Genomic DNA, 16,524 nt, shown 5'->3' on the forward strand with positions numbered 1-16,524 from the left:
TAGTTTATTTGATCTGCTGAATTCCTGTGGTTTTAAATTGTCTTTTTAAATTTTATGTGTGTTATTTTATCTGTATATTTTCACTGTAAGATAATCTGAAGGTCTTTTTGGGTGGAAGTAGGTCAGGTAAAAAACATAGACAACACTTTGAATTACTGATCTTCCACCTTGGCTCTTTGCCACCAGAAATTAATTTTTAGTGTCTGATGGCCCTTTCTGGCTGATGGCCCTTTGCTTCCAGCCGACATGGTTGTGCTCTCTCCTTGTCCAGTGTGAGCCCTCCGCCTTTCACCTCCAAGCCTGACCCTCTCCCGGCTTTAGAGCTGCGCAACTAAAAAGGTGTTCTTACGCATGTGTACATTTTATAGCGGTCTGATGCTGTTTAACGCCAGTATTATTATATGGATGTGACAGGATAGGATGAACGTAACGAGGAGCATTTCTGAGTTGGGCTTTGTACGCAGTAAGTTATAAAAGACGTGCCAAACTGGCTTTTGGTTATCTGAAAATCTCAGATAAATTGTTAACAGTTTATTAATATCAATTTGTTAATATCTGATAAATATTAAAAGCTACTGTTTAGCTGTTGTTAACAGTAACTTTGTTGAAGCTTATTGTTAACTATATTGCCACCTTGTAAACTAGAGTTTTTCTAATGGTGTTCTGTGAAACCCAATTTATAATTTCCTCAAAGTTAGTTACCAATTACTTGGACTGTTGCATAGTTCACCTATTATTTTTTACTGGTCTTAGAAACTATTTTGTAAGAAAAACAGAAGGAAAATAACCACATCTGTGATCAACCACAAGGTTTATGGCCTTTAGTGTTGGGGGAGGGAGTGGCTGTTTTTCATTAATTGTTACATTATTACATGTCTGAGAGTATATCATTTATATACATTTAAACTTGCATTTTCAAAAATCTCTTTGCCTTATGACCAAATATGAAATTGCGATTGACAGAATAAGAGTCATGAGGGATCTTAAACTTGAGGAAGATGAAAATAGTCTTTATTTTGTTCAGAATGCCTCCTATTACACTCCTAAGATCTATGCCGCCTCACTGTAGATAAATTACACGTTAGTTTCAGAAATAAATGTAAGCTGGGTCCTGGTACTCTTCTGTAGTGGAATACTTCGGGCCAGTTACTTACCATCCACTTACAAAATATATAAGCGGCACACTTTTAAAGTGAATTTCATTGTAGATATTTTTCATTGGTTATACATCAGTGTCATTCTGTGATTCAGACAGCAACTTAGGAGATCTTTAATCCAACTTCTTACATTTGTTAAAAGAACAAGAAGTCACTCATTTCCTGCTGACACCAGCTGTGTCTCGCTGTCTGCCCCCCACCGCCCAGCACCGTGGCCCGTCACTCAGTGGGCCCGCGCGGTCTCGTTCCAGGTTTACTATGCAAAGAAGAAGCGGCGGCACCAGCAGGGCCAGGGGGACGACTCGAGTCACAAGAAGGAGCGGAAGGTTTACAACGACGGCTACGACGACGACAACTATGACTACATTGTGAAGAACGGAGAGAAGTGGATGGACCGCTACGAAATCGACTCCTTGATAGGCAAAGGCTCCTTCGGACAGGTAGCTGAGTGGGAGGTGCGGGCCTCCGTGAGGCAGGGCTTCGTGGTGAGCCGTGCGGTTACACCCCTTTCTCCGTGGCGCGCTCTTCGGTGTTTGTAAGGAGCTCCAAGCAACGGGAGTGTGTTTGTGTTACCACAGTTCTCTAAAGATGGTAAAACCCTCTCAGCCAGTCAAACCCCATTGGGCCCGTTTCTTGCTTTAATGACACTGCCCCTTTCCCGTGGGCTTTGTGTGGTCTGTGGGTGATTCTTCACTGTGAACGCTAGAGAGAACTACCTTCCCGCGGGTGGGTCCTCTTCAGAGGGAGAAGGATCGCCACTTTCTGCTGGCACGGCAGGTGCCTCCTCACGTTCTGGAAGCTCGGAAGGCCAGGGGTGCGCCCTGACATTTTCCTTCCCCTTCTCTTCTAACTGTGCCCGGCGTCTGCCTGTTCAGGTGGTCTTCAGGGTTTTCCCTTCCGGCCCTCACAGCCTCGGCGTGGCTAACAGGGCGGTGGGCACTTCTGATGCTTTGAAAGGACCGCGTGGGAGCTTGACCAGGACACCCCAGGGATTCGGGACTCCAAGGGACCTGCTTTTCCCCCTTCATTCCTGGCCTTTTCCGTTACCCACAGCTCTCCCTTCCCACCTGCCTGCTCAGCCCCAGTACCGAGCACAGAACCCTAAGTACTGTGGTCCCCTCCTTCGGCTGTGACCCCGCCGAGCGTTAGCAGGCTTCCGTCCTGTGCTTTGACAAAGTGTCGTCGTCGTCCCCCCCCCCCCCCCCACTTGCAGTTCTATCTCACTGAGCCGGGGGGCTGCTCTGTTTGAGGTCGGGCTTGCCGGTAACCCAGACTCCTTTGTCAATCAGCCTGCAGTCCCCTTACCAGACTTCTTTTGACATTTTAATGAAGAAGATAGAAGGGGCCTCAAATGACCTGTCCTGAACCACCCTAAAAATTTTTGTTGTTGTTTTCTGGTTTATTTTTTAAAATTTTTTCTTTTATTGATTTGAGCGAGAGGGGGGAGGGACGGGGGGAGAGAGAGAGGTTGATTTGTTACTTCACTTACTTATGCCTTGCTTGGTTCTTGTTTGTGCCCTGACCAGGGATCGGGCCTGCAACCTCGGCGTATAGGGGTGACACTTTAACCAGCTGAGCCGCTCAGCCAAGGCGGTGTTGGCTTTTTAAAAAGTTGGGACCTGCGTATTCTTACTTATCTGTTCCTACCTTGAGAGAAAGAAAAACACGCCTCCTTTCAACCCACGTAGAACATTTGTCGGTCAAATCCTGCTTAGGACAGAAAGTATTCTGTAGGCCATTAGCGGCCACAGCCCTAGACCTAGACAAACCTAAGCCAGTAAACTTGTCAGGGGGTATAAACAGGATTGTTAGAGTATTTCTGGAACTCCAATGTGGCTCTGCCAGACCCCAACGTCACATTTATAGTATGTCTGCCCCTTTCCGTGATGTCAAGGAATTTAAGTGACTGTACATAATTCAGAAACTTTTTTCTTCATTCGTAACCCTTTTTCTTGTGAGTCTGGGTTTTTTGGTGTGTGCAGGGTTTCTTTCTCTTCATGAAAGTATTACTTTTTATCAGAAGCAGCTTTATTAGAACTTCTTAAGGGAAGGTTTGTCTGAGGCTCAGTTTTTAAGAAAAGTTGTGAACACTCAGTATAGGATTGCTGTCTCCACCTTTAAAATCACACCCACATTTCAGCAGTTGGTATCGACAGGATGTTTTTACTTTTGTGATGTCTGCCGTAAAAATTACAGCCATGCAGCCTGCTCTCTGAACTTGGTTTTCCCTAAATACTCAGTCTCTGAGCTCAGAGTGGTTTCCTCTTTCACTTTAATTTTCCTATACTCTAGTTCCTATAAGCCCATGAAAACATAGGTCTCTCTGACATCAAACTTCCTTTTACCAGGTCAGAGCGATGCCTCTCTGGTACGATGTGGTGTACTCGGGTTCAGGACCCGCCACTCACTGAAGAATGGACTTGATCAGATTTTCTCTAGAGCCTCTGCCAGGCCCCTGTTCAATAAGTGCCCCCTTCGTTCCGTAGCCAGTGGTCCTCCTTCTTACACAGGGACATTGCCCTGGGAAGCAGAATTGGTTAGGCTCGAAACCACTTAGATCAGAATCTCTGTGACTGGATTCTGGGCATTGGTATTTTTGAAAACTGCCTATTAAATGTGTAAGTCAGGGTCAAAAACAATTGCTTCAGCATTTAGCTGGTTAACTATTTGCTAATTGAGTAAACAGTTGCGCCTCCCTCAATGGCCTTTGTCCTGGAGACCACTGGGGTCTGTCCCTGAGCTGCAGCTGCTGGTGCGGTCAGGAGACAGGGAAAAGCACTTGGCCACATGTTTCTATAGGTACCTCTCAGTTAAAAGATAGTAGAGAGTATTTTTTAGAATTGTGTGCAGCTAGAGGTCCTGCATTTTTCATTCCAAGTTTGATTTCCGCTGAGTTGTTTCTGCATTATCATTGACAGTGTCTTTAACCTTGACTGATGTAAGTCTTGGAACATACGTTCCATTTTCATCCTGTAATCCAGTGGTACCCAGCCCACAAGTTGGAATCACTTGGAATTCTGCCTGCATCTCCTGACTTTCTGATTGTGCTAAATAATGTATCAAAAACTGTTAACTATTCAGATTATGTACAATGTTATAAGTGTTACTCATTTAATCAGTTAATAGTGGTTATTTCTGATTGGTAGATATAGTTTATATTATTTTTTATGTAAATCTTTTTGTTAGTATGAAACTTATTTTAAAACAATCAGTTTTCTAATTATGGTATTTAATGTGTACAGGAGTGGGCAAAAGTAGGTTTACAGTTGGGAGTACATGAAACAGTTTATTCTTGTATTATTATTTATTAGTGTAATCATTACTGTTTATTAATTATTTTTCATATGAACAACTATAAACCTATTTTTGTCCACCTCTGTAGTGTGGAGCTTTATGGTAATTTGTATTTGAAAATTTTTTAGTGTAAGTTAATTTTTATTTTACATACCTGTGTTTTTATCTATGAAAAATCTAATTTAAAGTGAGAAAGTTATCTACATTTTCAGGTAATGTAGAACTTAAAATATTTTACACTAATACTTGGTATTTAAACCATGTTTTTCTCTCCTTAAAAGAATAGTTGGAAGAATTGTCTTACAGTATTATTTAGTAAGAAAGATGAAAAACCAGAGCACTTGTTAAAATTCATAATTTTTTAAGCAGGGAAATAGTTACTCCAATTTTGTTAAGAAAATTATCTATTTTGTGGATATTTATAAATACTATAAGGATGCAAAAGAAATTCAGTTGGAAAGGTTGCCTTAGAGTGATTGTAAAGTAGTAAATGGCTGATACTGAATGGAAACGAATAGGATCTCTGCTAAGCAGGAAAATCAGAAGGTGAGAGTTAGGTAAATGCACAATTAAGGTGAATTGTAAACTGCTGGAAAATTGTTCCCTTTAATGAAATGGAGAATTGTTCCTCTTTCCTCTCTTAGGTTGTAAAGGCGTATGATCGCGTGGAGCAAGAATGGGTTGCCATTAAAATCATAAAGAACAAGAAGGCTTTTCTGAATCAGGCCCAGATAGAAGTGCGGCTTCTGGAGCTCATGAACAAACATGACACTGAAATGAAGTACTACATAGGTGAGCGGCCCCGCCGCAGGAACCTGACCTAGTGGCTGTTTTTATAAGAAAATGTGTCCCTGTTATTTTAAAGTGATTGACTAAATATTCAGCTGTTTATTTCTGTCGGAGGGTGTGGATTTGTATAAGTTGCCTGATCTGGCAGTAATATTCTTAAGCTTGGGGGAATGTGCATTCCAAGTGGCACACAGTTTAGAAACAAATGAGGATAGTGTCTTAGGAGGATGGGGCAACTTATAAGAGCCACTTATTTGCTTTAATCATGCGCAGTTCTTTGGAGTCCCCTTTCTGGTGACTTGGACCATTTCTGATATAGATCAGAAGTGAGGATTGAGCTGGTATGTTCTTAATGGTTACAGAGCCATTCTGAGTCAGAATCTCAGGCTCCTCCGTAGGCAGTTTGGCTTCATTAGAAACTGCTGGACTCTATTACCACAGAAAAGAGACAATAGCCACCATGCATTGCACTCCTGCCGTATTCTTTGTGCTCTTCCGCCATCGTCTGATAATCGTAGCAGTCCTGCAAGGAAGGTGGTAGCACAGATGGTTTATACTGGGGCGGCCAACAGGTTTGTTCCGTTTTTTCCATACGGTGGCCCTCGTAGCGCTTAGTTGTCTTCAACTTCATTCAAAACAGTCGTGCTAGATTGTATCATGGCACATCAGCGTGCATTTTACAAACTTCTCAAAATTGGTGAGTTTTTGTGCAGCCATTTTAATACTGAAAAGGGAAGAAAATACACAACATTTTTGGGGTATTATGCTTCATTATTTCAAGAAAGGTAAAAATGCAACTAAAATGCCAAAAACAACAACAACAACAACAAACCCCCCCCCCCCGCCCCCCCCAAGATTTGTGGATTGTGTGGAGAACGGGCTGTGACTGATTGAATGTGTCAAAAGTGGTTTGTGGAGATTCTTGGTACTACTGACCTTTTGGCCAAATAATTCTCTGCCGTGGGGCTGCCTTATGCACTGGAAGGTGTTCAGCAGCACCCCCGGCCTCTACCTGCAGAAGCCAATAGCGGGAGATCGCCGACACACTCAAAATATCCCAACCAATAACCAATAAAGTTATTGGTGGAAATGAAAAATTTGCCTTTTACTTTACAGAAAAAACTAAATGGACTTTTTGGCCCACCCAATATAAAGAATAACAATACTCAAGGCCTCAGGGCTCTGGAAATAGGATATGAACCTCCCCTCCTGCCTGACTCCAGAGATTGTGTTTGTTTTATTGTCATGTGGTGTTGCTTTTGAAAAGAAAAAGAAGACAGAAGAATTGGGAAAATAGTGAAGTCTAGGGCCAGTTGGTATATGGGCAAAACATCTAATTATACATTCTCTAATACTATTCTTAATTAAATCTAAGATGCCAGTGATTGTAAGACACCAATATTTTCCACCAAGAAATAAATTGCTACCAAGTATTAATATAAGATGCCATCAATTTAATGATAGTGACCTTAGAATTAATTTATAGAAGTTTCTGTAGGCATGTATACTTATCATCAACTTATATCAGAAATTCTGGCTTTACCTGATAAACATGAGGTTAAATTTTATTTAACTCCTTTTTAAGAAAATAAGGGAGGACATTCTGGTGTTAACGGTTTAGTCCCCCCGAAAATGGTAGAAACAAAAGTGTTATGTTTAAAGCTCTCAGGTTCAGACACTCAGATTAGATTTCATTTATGACACGCCCTTCATTCCCTGCTGCACAGTAAAGGGGCTTCTCCTGTTACTTTTTCTTGGTTTCTTCTCTTTAGATACGTGATATAATCTGTGGTAATAACACTAGTATTTAAAACCTTCTTTCTTCACACTTACTGAATGTTCACTGTTCACTGTGACTGTAACTTAGTATAAGTGTAGCCCATTTCCATTCAAGGGGCTTAGGAGCACAAGTCTAAGGATGCTTGAAGCGATTGATCCATATAGTTGACTCAGACTGAGTTTTATAGTCTTAAGACTTTGAACTCTTAACAAATCTAACATAGTTTCTTTTAAGACAGTACTTTTAAAATTTTTATTTATTGACTTTAGAGAGAGAGAGACAGAAACATTGATTTGTTTTTCCACTTATTACCGCATATTCATTGGTTGACACTTCTGTGTGCTCTGACCAGAGACCAAATCTGCAACCTTAGTGTATTGGAATGATGCTTCAACCAACTGAGCCATCCTGCCAGGGCTGGCGTAATTTCTTATCTGGATTATTTAGTACCTACCACAATCTAGTTAAAAGAAAATCCAGTGTAGGTCTAGAACAAAGTCTTGCTGAGCCTTCATTTGTTCTCCCCAAAGTTTAGCTAAAATGACTGAACAAATACACTTGTGTTTGAGCATTCTTTGACATCGTCTTTAGTGCTTAGCACGTTGTAGACAGTACTGAGGAGGGAGGTCACAGGGAGCTGAGTGGATTGACCTTCCATCAGAAGTATTCTAATCACAGAGCTGCTTAGAGGGATTTTCATAATCACATTGGAGTTCTGAGATCAGTTACCTTTTGCGTTCCTTTTGTAGCTATTGCTTAAACATATTAAAACTCTTTCGTGGGCCATGTCTGTGGGGTGTCTTATTGTCACATGGATCCACATTTTTTCATTTTAAACCTATGAGCTTTAATGACTAAGAGCAGATATTATACATTCTTATGTAATCTTTAAGGATCTTTTTATTTTCAGAGTGTTGATTTGTACTATAGATTCCTATAGAGGCATGTACTATTCGTGTTGTGTTATTTACTCTATTTTTAGATCACGTGTATCAGGAGTGATCTAAAAACAATATTGCTACCTGGCAGTGTATCCCCATCTTCAGGGACCAGACATTGCATACTGTAATAATTATTCCAGATAGATCTGTAGAGAGACCTGTTTTTATGATACTGCAAGACCAGAATGAAGGTACCCTTGACAGGTGGTGGTTTTATGTCATTGAAGTTGAGTTACAGTTGCTCACTTTGGGGTATGTAAGAATTTTTCTAGTGAAGGGCAGCACTTTACTGAATGACCTCGTTTGATGTGAAGTCTGTGTTAATACTTAAAGCACAATCTTTGAAGCAATTTAGCAAGTACTAGGCTTTTATAGAGAGTCAACAGTGATAACAAGTAATGTGTTCCCTGCTCTTCCCCTGTTCGTAATCTTCTCCACTCTCTCCCTATTCATAACCCTACTTATAATTTCTTCTTGTAGTTGAACTTTATTTTGAAGTTTTTCTAAACCTTCAGTGTTATACACGATGTCTCGTGTACCAGTGTGAAGATCAAATGCTTTATGAACTTTGTACCTTCCAAAGAATGATTTTCAAACATTTGCTGTATTTACCTAAAAGGGAGAAAAAAACCTCGTTCTTTCTTTGACAGACAGTATAGAAAATTGCTGGTGGAATCTAAGGCGCAGAGCAGCAGTGTGTCTGTACGTCAGAGCCCTCCCCAGGGCGGCTGCCCAGGACAGCGCCGTCACGGAGCGGAGACCCGCGGCGGAACTCAGGCGCGGGCAGCTCCGAGGCAGGGCTGTCAGGGGGCGGAGGGTGCTGTCCCCCACGGCCGGGTGGAGGTGCTGAAGCCTTCTCAGGGCCATCTGTCCGGTCGCCATCGGGCGTTTAGACCTGACCGAAGTTTTCAAAAGCAAGGCATTCTGGTGGCACTTCTTCCCTTGCGCTGCTTGTCGGCAGACGCTGCACTGTCTGATTCAGCAGGGGGTCATTGAGATGTTCCTGCCGACGAATGACTGTGCAGGGTCCGAGCCCCAAATCGTACCTGCATTCTCACTCTGCATTTCACGTTGCTGTGTTCTGGATGAGAGTTCATGCAGACGTTATTCCCATTTTATTGGTTTGTGTGTCATTTAAAACGAAACTTTCTTCTCTTTCAGTGCATTTGAAACGCCACTTTATGTTCCGAAACCATCTCTGTTTAGTTTTTGAAATGCTGTCCTACAACCTCTATGACTTGCTGAGGAACACCAACTTTCGAGGGGTCTCTCTGAACCTAACACGGAAGTTCGCACAGCAGATGTGCACCGCACTGCTTTTCCTGGCGACTCCAGAACTTAGCATCATTCACTGTGACCTAAAACCCGAGAATATCCTCCTCTGTAACCCCAAACGCAGTGCAATCAAGATCGTTGACTTCGGCAGTTCTTGTCAGCTGGGGCAGCGGGTAAGTACATTTCGGGAGTCGTGAATTCACTCAAGTCAGGAAAGCCGGTGTTGGAAGCTCCGTGAAGTGTTAGTACTGTGAACACAGCACAGAGGTAATCACAGGGTGGTTATCTTTAAAATGGAGCACTCGAATCACCTTGTGTTGATACCTGTTTTTGTGGAAAGACCTTTTAAAATGTGAATAGTAGTACTTTTGAATTGGGAGGTACTAGTTTTGCAAAGACTAAGAATAGGCGATGAGTGAATTAAATATTAGATGGCTTGTAACTATATTTCCCAAATGAGGTTTTAGTATAAATTTGGGGATATTCTAATACTAGGACATTGAATCACTACTGTAAATTATTTCCCTAATGATAGATCAAGAGAAATGTTTTTCCTCAAAAACTGATGGATTAAAAACTAGGTAATAACTTGGTATTACACATAGAAATATAGTACAGAAATTACACAGCTGATAGACATACTTCTTTTGATAAATAAGTTAAATTTTTTTTCTTAGTTAAATTCTAAAGCTTGTCCAAATTGGTTTTCTTCAGACTGCTAAAAATAGACATGGCCATAGCAAAAAATAGATTTAGGTTTGGGTGATTTAGGAAAGGCAGTTTTTCCTACTGTTTATTTTTTGTAGCGTTACTTCTAGCGTTATTCTGAACAGCTTGTTTCAAGTTTAAAATAGGAATTGTAGGTTGTTTTCTTCTTGAAAGATTTAGGATCACCACTTGATAATATGTTACTCTTTTTAACACTGTTCCCTTTTGCAGCATTGAAACTGCATTTTTTTAAAAAAAGAAAGGAAAACAACTAACATTCATATATTAGTATTTTATACTAGCTTTCCATTTTCTGTTTTTCCAAATTAGTGAGATTTTTTGTCCTGTCCAACTCTTTTTTGGGTTTTCAATATGGCAGGTTAATTTAACCTGAGGGGACAGGATTGTCCAGCTTTTTATTCTTCTTTATTTTCTGCAGATAAGCTTTCGGCAGCAATGCTGTGTAGACCAGTGAAACACATTTTTTAAATTGAAGGTGTTGGAAGCAAAGTTTGCAGAGTCAGGTGCCTTTGGAAATCGGGATGCCCGTAGTTGCTCATGTAGAATGAAGTGTATCTTGTGCCTGGGAAAGACACGCCCCTCTTGAGAGAGATTTGAATAGATTTTAGACTTGGAAAACTTTCTTCGCTGTTTGAATCAAATCATGGGTCCTGCCCTAATGTCCAACACTACTCTCTCTCTCCAGCCAAACCGAGACAGCGGCCCCTTGAGTACAGTGAGTTTTAACTACGTGAATGTATCAGTCACACGAGAAGTCACTTCTAAAACACATGTACTGGCTCTACCCCAGGCCTTCCGGCTCGCACCTGAAGGGGCTAGGGCAGGTGTAATTCAGAGGACACCCCTCAGGAGGTTCTGGCGCACAGCCTTTTAGGTCACGCAGGCACTGTGTTAGCCAGGCTGAGTGCAAAGGTGACAGACTGACTTGCATCAGCTGGGAAATCAGGTCATCTCAGTAGCAAGGAGTCTTTGGGACTCAACAGTGATGCTGGTTTATAAAAGCGGGTCCCTTTGAATTAGACTTTCTTCCCTGAGAAGGCCCGAAGGTGGGGTTCACCTGCTTGTGGAGCATGAGGTGACCGTTGGGGGCTCGGCTGGAAGTTTAGGTGGGAGCCACGCACTGGCTGCCATGGTTTGAGTGTTCACTTCGAAAGTTTAGTGGGGAGGATTTTATTTCTTCCTGTCCTTTTTTGTTTGTTTTTTATAAGTCTTTCTTTGCTGATATTTCTAGATACGAACTTATAATGGTTAAACAAAGATGAATTGGTCTCTTGAGACATTTTCAGATTACTTCATTGAAAAGAACCCATTTCATTATTTTCTTTTCTAAGAAGCCTTAGGTTGAGGTGGGAGGGGACAGGGCAGAGAAGTGATGGATTAACCAGAAACAATGGATTGAATCTTTATATGGTAGTATTTCCAGGATTTATCTGTGATACTGGGATAGTACAGATGTCTGGATCTTCCGTTACATTGTCCTGAATTTATTTGACTCTTAATGCTGAAATATGCTCCAGCCTAAGTTAACCTGAAGAAGGTTAACTTTATAAATATAGTTTAGGTGTTAAATTAATGGTAAACCAAGTGTCAGCCATAGCAATAAAATAATTAATAGGGAAATAAACTATTTTCAATAGTATTTTCTTATAATGAAGCATAATTGTTTTAAGATGTTTCTTGATTACTAGTTGGGACTGGACTAAGTGAAAGGACTTTGGTTTTATACAGTTCGCATTTCACAGGCAGGTTAGCCACTCGTTGGACATGTTTAGTTCTTTGACCAATATTTGTAGACTGTTGTTGAAATCAGTGAAAGGAACCCTAATTTAGGAGTTAGCCAATTATTACCATTATTTATTTTTTTTGTTGACATAAGATCAGTGTTCTTAATCCAGTGCTGACTACAGTAAACAAAATGTATTTTGGAATTAATACTAGTTTGAAATATGTTTCAGATATACCAGTATATTCAGAGTCGCTTCTACCGGTCTCCAGAGGTGCTACTGGGAATGCCTTATGACCTTGCGATCGACATGTGGTCCCTCGGGTGTATTTTGGTTGAAATGCATACGGGAGAACCTCTGTTCAGTGGCGCCAATGAGGTACATGGTGGATTGCTTTAAAAATTCTGTTTCTGTTTTCATAATTTTGTCTTCAATCTATGGCAGTGTGATCTGAAAGTAGTTTTTAAGAACACATGTCTCTTCAGCAGCATAATCATTCAAATGTTAGAGTGGTTTTGAATTTTTGTTATCCACTTTCTAAATTACCATACAGTGGTGAGATGGGAAGTGCTATCTTTTAATCTGCTAATAAAGGAGAACAATAAAACATGAGAAAATGGTAAGTATTTTGGTGCAGATTTTACAGACTTTAATAACAGGAAAAGGTGCTAATGAGGGAGCGAGGGCCACGCTGACAGCAGCGTAAACGCTGTCCCTTAGGAGAGTGTGGCTTGGCGTGGAAGAGGTGACGACCAGGAGGGCTGGCGGATAACTTAGGGCAGGTTGCTATTAAAGTTTGAGAGCCACAGACTACGTGAAATTCTCCTAGTCCCCGGGTTTCCTGTCTGTGTCCTTAGAAGATTCGTGAGTGCCACTGGGAAGCCCCTGGGAGGGCAAGGGAGAGGCCAGGCTCCCCTGCAGTCAGAGGAATTGGACTTCCATGGTTTTAACACTAATGCCCCGTGGCGGGGGTAATAAAGGGTAAAGGGGGTCACATATATGGGAGGTAATTGACTGGGTGGTGGGCACACGATGCAGTATACAGATCATGTGTCATAGACATGTACACTTGAAATTTGTATAATTTTATTAACCAATGTCACTCCAGTAAATTTAATTTAAAAATAAAAATAAGAATGTGGCCCTGGCTGGGTGGCTCAGTTGGTTGGCGTGTCGGCCCATTTACGGGAGGGGCGCAGGTGTGCGTCGGTGGGGGCGTGTGCAGGAGGCAGTGATGGACGTTCCTCTCACACTGATGGGTCCCCGCCCCTGCTTTCCTGTCTCAGATCTGACTGTATCCTTGGGGAAGGGCTTAAAAAAAAATTAAAATCTGCTTTCTTTAAAGAAAGAAAAACACAAAACTGTGTTCACTTGTGTGCTTTTTTTAATTTTTAGAGAAAAGTTAACCATTGCAGATCTTGATCAGCCCATTCATTTATAAATGAGAAAAGAAAGACCACTGAAATGTAATGACCTTCCTAGGTTATACAGCTGTTAGTAGGGAGAGCTGCTGTTCGGCAGTAACTGCCCCAGTGTGTGTTTGCTTTTGTTTTAATGGAAATAATATTCCTATAAGTTAGTACCCCTTCCTGGGCTTAAACAATACGCGTGGCTTCCATCGCACTTGCTGCCAAAGCCAGAGTCCTCGGAACACATTGAAGCCCTTCCTTCCTGACTTCCGTCCTCTCTCCCCCACACACCTCCCCCTCCCCTCCGCCCTCTGACCCAGCACGCAGCCCTCACTGCCCTTGGGAACAGCGGCCGCCTCCGCTCCTTCCTTCACTGCCTTCCTGTCGTCGCCCTCAGGGCACCATGTTGGTGGGCCTTTCGTGAGGCCTTATTTTCAGTTGTAGTGCCCTTCTCACTCCCCACCCCTTTCCATTTTCTCCGTAGTTCTCAGTTGTCATCTGACAGGATATATTCACTAGTTTTACTGGTGATCTCTTCCCCTGTAAACTTTTTGGTATGGAGACCGCCTGTTCCGTTTACTGCCCTGTTCTTCTGAGCCTGGCTTCTAGCATGTAGTAGACGCTTGGCATTTGAATGGATCTGCACTTAAAAAGTAGTTTATTAAATCCCCACCTTATTAAACTCCTGGGATTTTTTATTTTTGGTAGTTATTTAACCAAGACTCAACTCCCTCCAGTCCTGTTTCTCCTTTTATCCCTGACCACCTCACACAGCAGCAGCACAGGCTTCTGGGCGTGTTTCGTTGTCTGCCCTCCCCTCTGAAGCGCTGGGCTCTCCGGAAGCAGTGACTTCTCCCTCTTCTCCTCGTCGCACACTCGGCGCCCAGAGGGGGCCCGGCGCGCGGGCACAGGGCATGCCCAGTGTATTTATTTATCCCTGACGAAGGCATGAATGAGTTGATGAGCGGAAGTAGGATGTACTATTGTAGAAATTATAAGGTTTTTTATTTTTTATGTTTTTATTCTTAATACAGGTAGATCAGATGAACAAAATAGTGGAAGTTCTGGGTATTCCACCTGCTCATATTCTTGACCAAGCACCAAAAGCAAGAAAGTTCTTTGAGAAGTTGCCAGATGGCACTTGGAACTTAAAGAAGACCAAAGATGGAAAACGGGTAAAATAGGGAAACTAATTTTTTTTTTTTTGTTGAGACTTTGTAATTAGAATTAACAGTTTCAGTAACTTAGGCATATATTTTCTTCAAAAGCTGGATATAGTTTGACCTGAACTATCTGTAGGGACCAGTGTTGGCTTAATGGTCAGACTTCTCTCTAAGGCTTTATTAAAACTACATGTCTGCCTTCAGAGGCAGCTGATCAGATCACTGTGCCACGTTTCCGCAGTAGAAGTGGGAAGTTTGGCCTTCAGTTCTCCCCATTTGGGTACGCCGTGAGTTCACAGCTACCAACAATGCAGCCGTGAGCAGTAGAGGTCATAATTGCAGGAAGGGGCCTTTTGTTCTTTTTTAAACTTCAGATAGAAGAAAAAGATCTTTGACTTAAGCAATATGTGACAAGAATATGAACCGACCAGATGGTTCTTTGATTTTATATTCCTCGTTTGGTGGCACGGACAGCAAGAATTGCCCACCTCTAAAGTCTTTAAAAGTGACACTTTAAAACATTAGGTTTGTTTTAGTGAATTTCTTTTGCCTGACAACTGTTTTCAGGTACCTAAACAATGTCTGTTGAATAAAGTGATGGCATTTTTGCATCTTGATTTAACTTTTTGGGATAGATACCTAAAAATAATCATGTATTTTGTAATCTAGCTTGTTTTAATATAAAATGAATATAATTTATAAATGTGATTGTATATGATATGTATAACAGACGCCTTGTGATTGTAGTTCTGTGTTTTTAACATTTAAGAGATTTTATTTTTGCTCCAGTGTTTATTTTGCCCTTGAATTTTAGTGATACTGCCACCACGTGTCATTTCCAGGGGACTGAAGGCTGTTGTTTGCTTTAATTCACCTTCATATAGCTATGGAATCTTCACTTTAACATCAAGTGATTTTCTTTAGAATATTTAAGAATATATATGGAATTGTATATTTCACAACTGATTTGTAATTTACTGCGTTCTGCCTTATTCTGTAAAGTTCCAGGCAGCTAAATTACGCCTACCTCTCCCCATAAGGAAGGGATAGAGAATACCAAGCAGACATCCTGGGTCCTTTTGCCTTTGTTCATGTAGCTTATCAATAATGGCCCCTTTTCCCACTGAACCAAAACACAGCCTGGGACTCCTCCTTAGCTTCGTCAGCGTTCCGGGGAGCCTCCTACCAGCCGACTTGAATTAGCACGGAGGACATGAATCCTACTTTGTGTCTTATCTCTCTGCAGTACAGGCCACTACTGCTTCTTTCTCCATTTTGAAGCGGTCTTTTTCTTATGCAATGTTTGTTCCTTTTCTAAATGAAATGTTCATCCCGTCTCCCAAATATCTACCTTATAAAAACCACAGTTGAGTCACTATGGGTTATAATCTATCATTTCTCCCAATCTGAGCTATAATTATTATTTTTAATTATTTTAATTATTTCTGTGAGAGTGGGTCATTTCATAAAAGAGTAGGTAAATCTTGTTCTTTCCTAAAATTAGAAGTATCTTAACCTGTAATTAACTGGGTTTTTATGAGCTTTCCTATAGCCACAATTAGCATCTGACTTAAGAAACTTGATTTCTGGAAGTATAAAATAACTATTTCTCTTTAAACAGAAATAAATTTTGTAAAAAATAAAAGAAAACAAAAGGAAAAAACCCACAAATCTGCAGCCAAATGGTTACATTATGAAGGATGTACCAGGAATTTTAACCATAAGTATAAGTAAACGTGCATGTCCTATCATTAGGCATCTGTGCAGTTGGTTTTCTTAGTGATTTTAGTTTTACTTTTAATTTCCCGTTTTATGTCTCAAGAGTCCATTTCATGTTTTTCTTTCGTGGGGAAGGGGGATGAAGAGTTAAGACTATAAATGATGCTGTTTTGTGAAAGTATAATTTATATACAGCTTGATAGTTGTTATTTACAGTGCTTTATTTGTTGAGTTTCGATATCGAGATGCAACATACACTCCCTAAAATGAGATACACAGTTGCATTGTGACTCTCTTTTTGAGTTATAAAGCTATTGTAATAACCATAATCTGCATGGATGTTTCCATACAAACCGCTGTAAACCTGCTGTTGCCCAGCCCCGTATTTCTGCCACCTCGATTCTGTCACCTCACCCTGCTTTTCTGATTTCTGTCTTCATAGCTTAGGTTTGCCTATTCATAGGCAAAATTCATATGACTGAAACTCTCTAGTATCTATTATTTTGTTTCTCTCACTTTACACACGTTGTTTTTGGAGATTCAT

At 41.1% G+C, this 16,524-nt stretch overlaps 1 protein-coding gene across 1 annotated transcript in view; it reads left to right on the forward strand.

The window, feature by feature from the left end:
• The window catches only part of DYRK1A (dual specificity tyrosine phosphorylation regulated kinase 1A), a 130,844-nt gene that overhangs the window by 100,272 nt on the left and 14,048 nt on the right, over positions 1 to 16,524 (forward strand). Inside the window, exons 5-9 of the mRNA XM_090271739.1 lie at positions 1,409 to 1,597; positions 5,096 to 5,243; positions 9,123 to 9,409; positions 11,921 to 12,067; positions 14,133 to 14,273. Coding sequence (XP_090127865.1) covers positions 1,409 to 1,597; positions 5,096 to 5,243; positions 9,123 to 9,409; positions 11,921 to 12,067; positions 14,133 to 14,273 — 912 coding nt within the window. The remainder of the gene's footprint in view (positions 1 to 1,408; positions 1,598 to 5,095; positions 5,244 to 9,122; positions 9,410 to 11,920; positions 12,068 to 14,132; positions 14,274 to 16,524) is intronic.

The sequence above is a fragment of the Furipterus horrens genome, unplaced genomic scaffold (assembly GCF_987537825.1).
Source record: "Furipterus horrens unplaced genomic scaffold, mFurHor1.1.pri manual_scaffold_1, whole genome shotgun sequence".
In the NCBI taxonomy this organism is placed as follows: Eukaryota; Metazoa; Chordata; class Mammalia; order Chiroptera; family Furipteridae; genus Furipterus; species Furipterus horrens.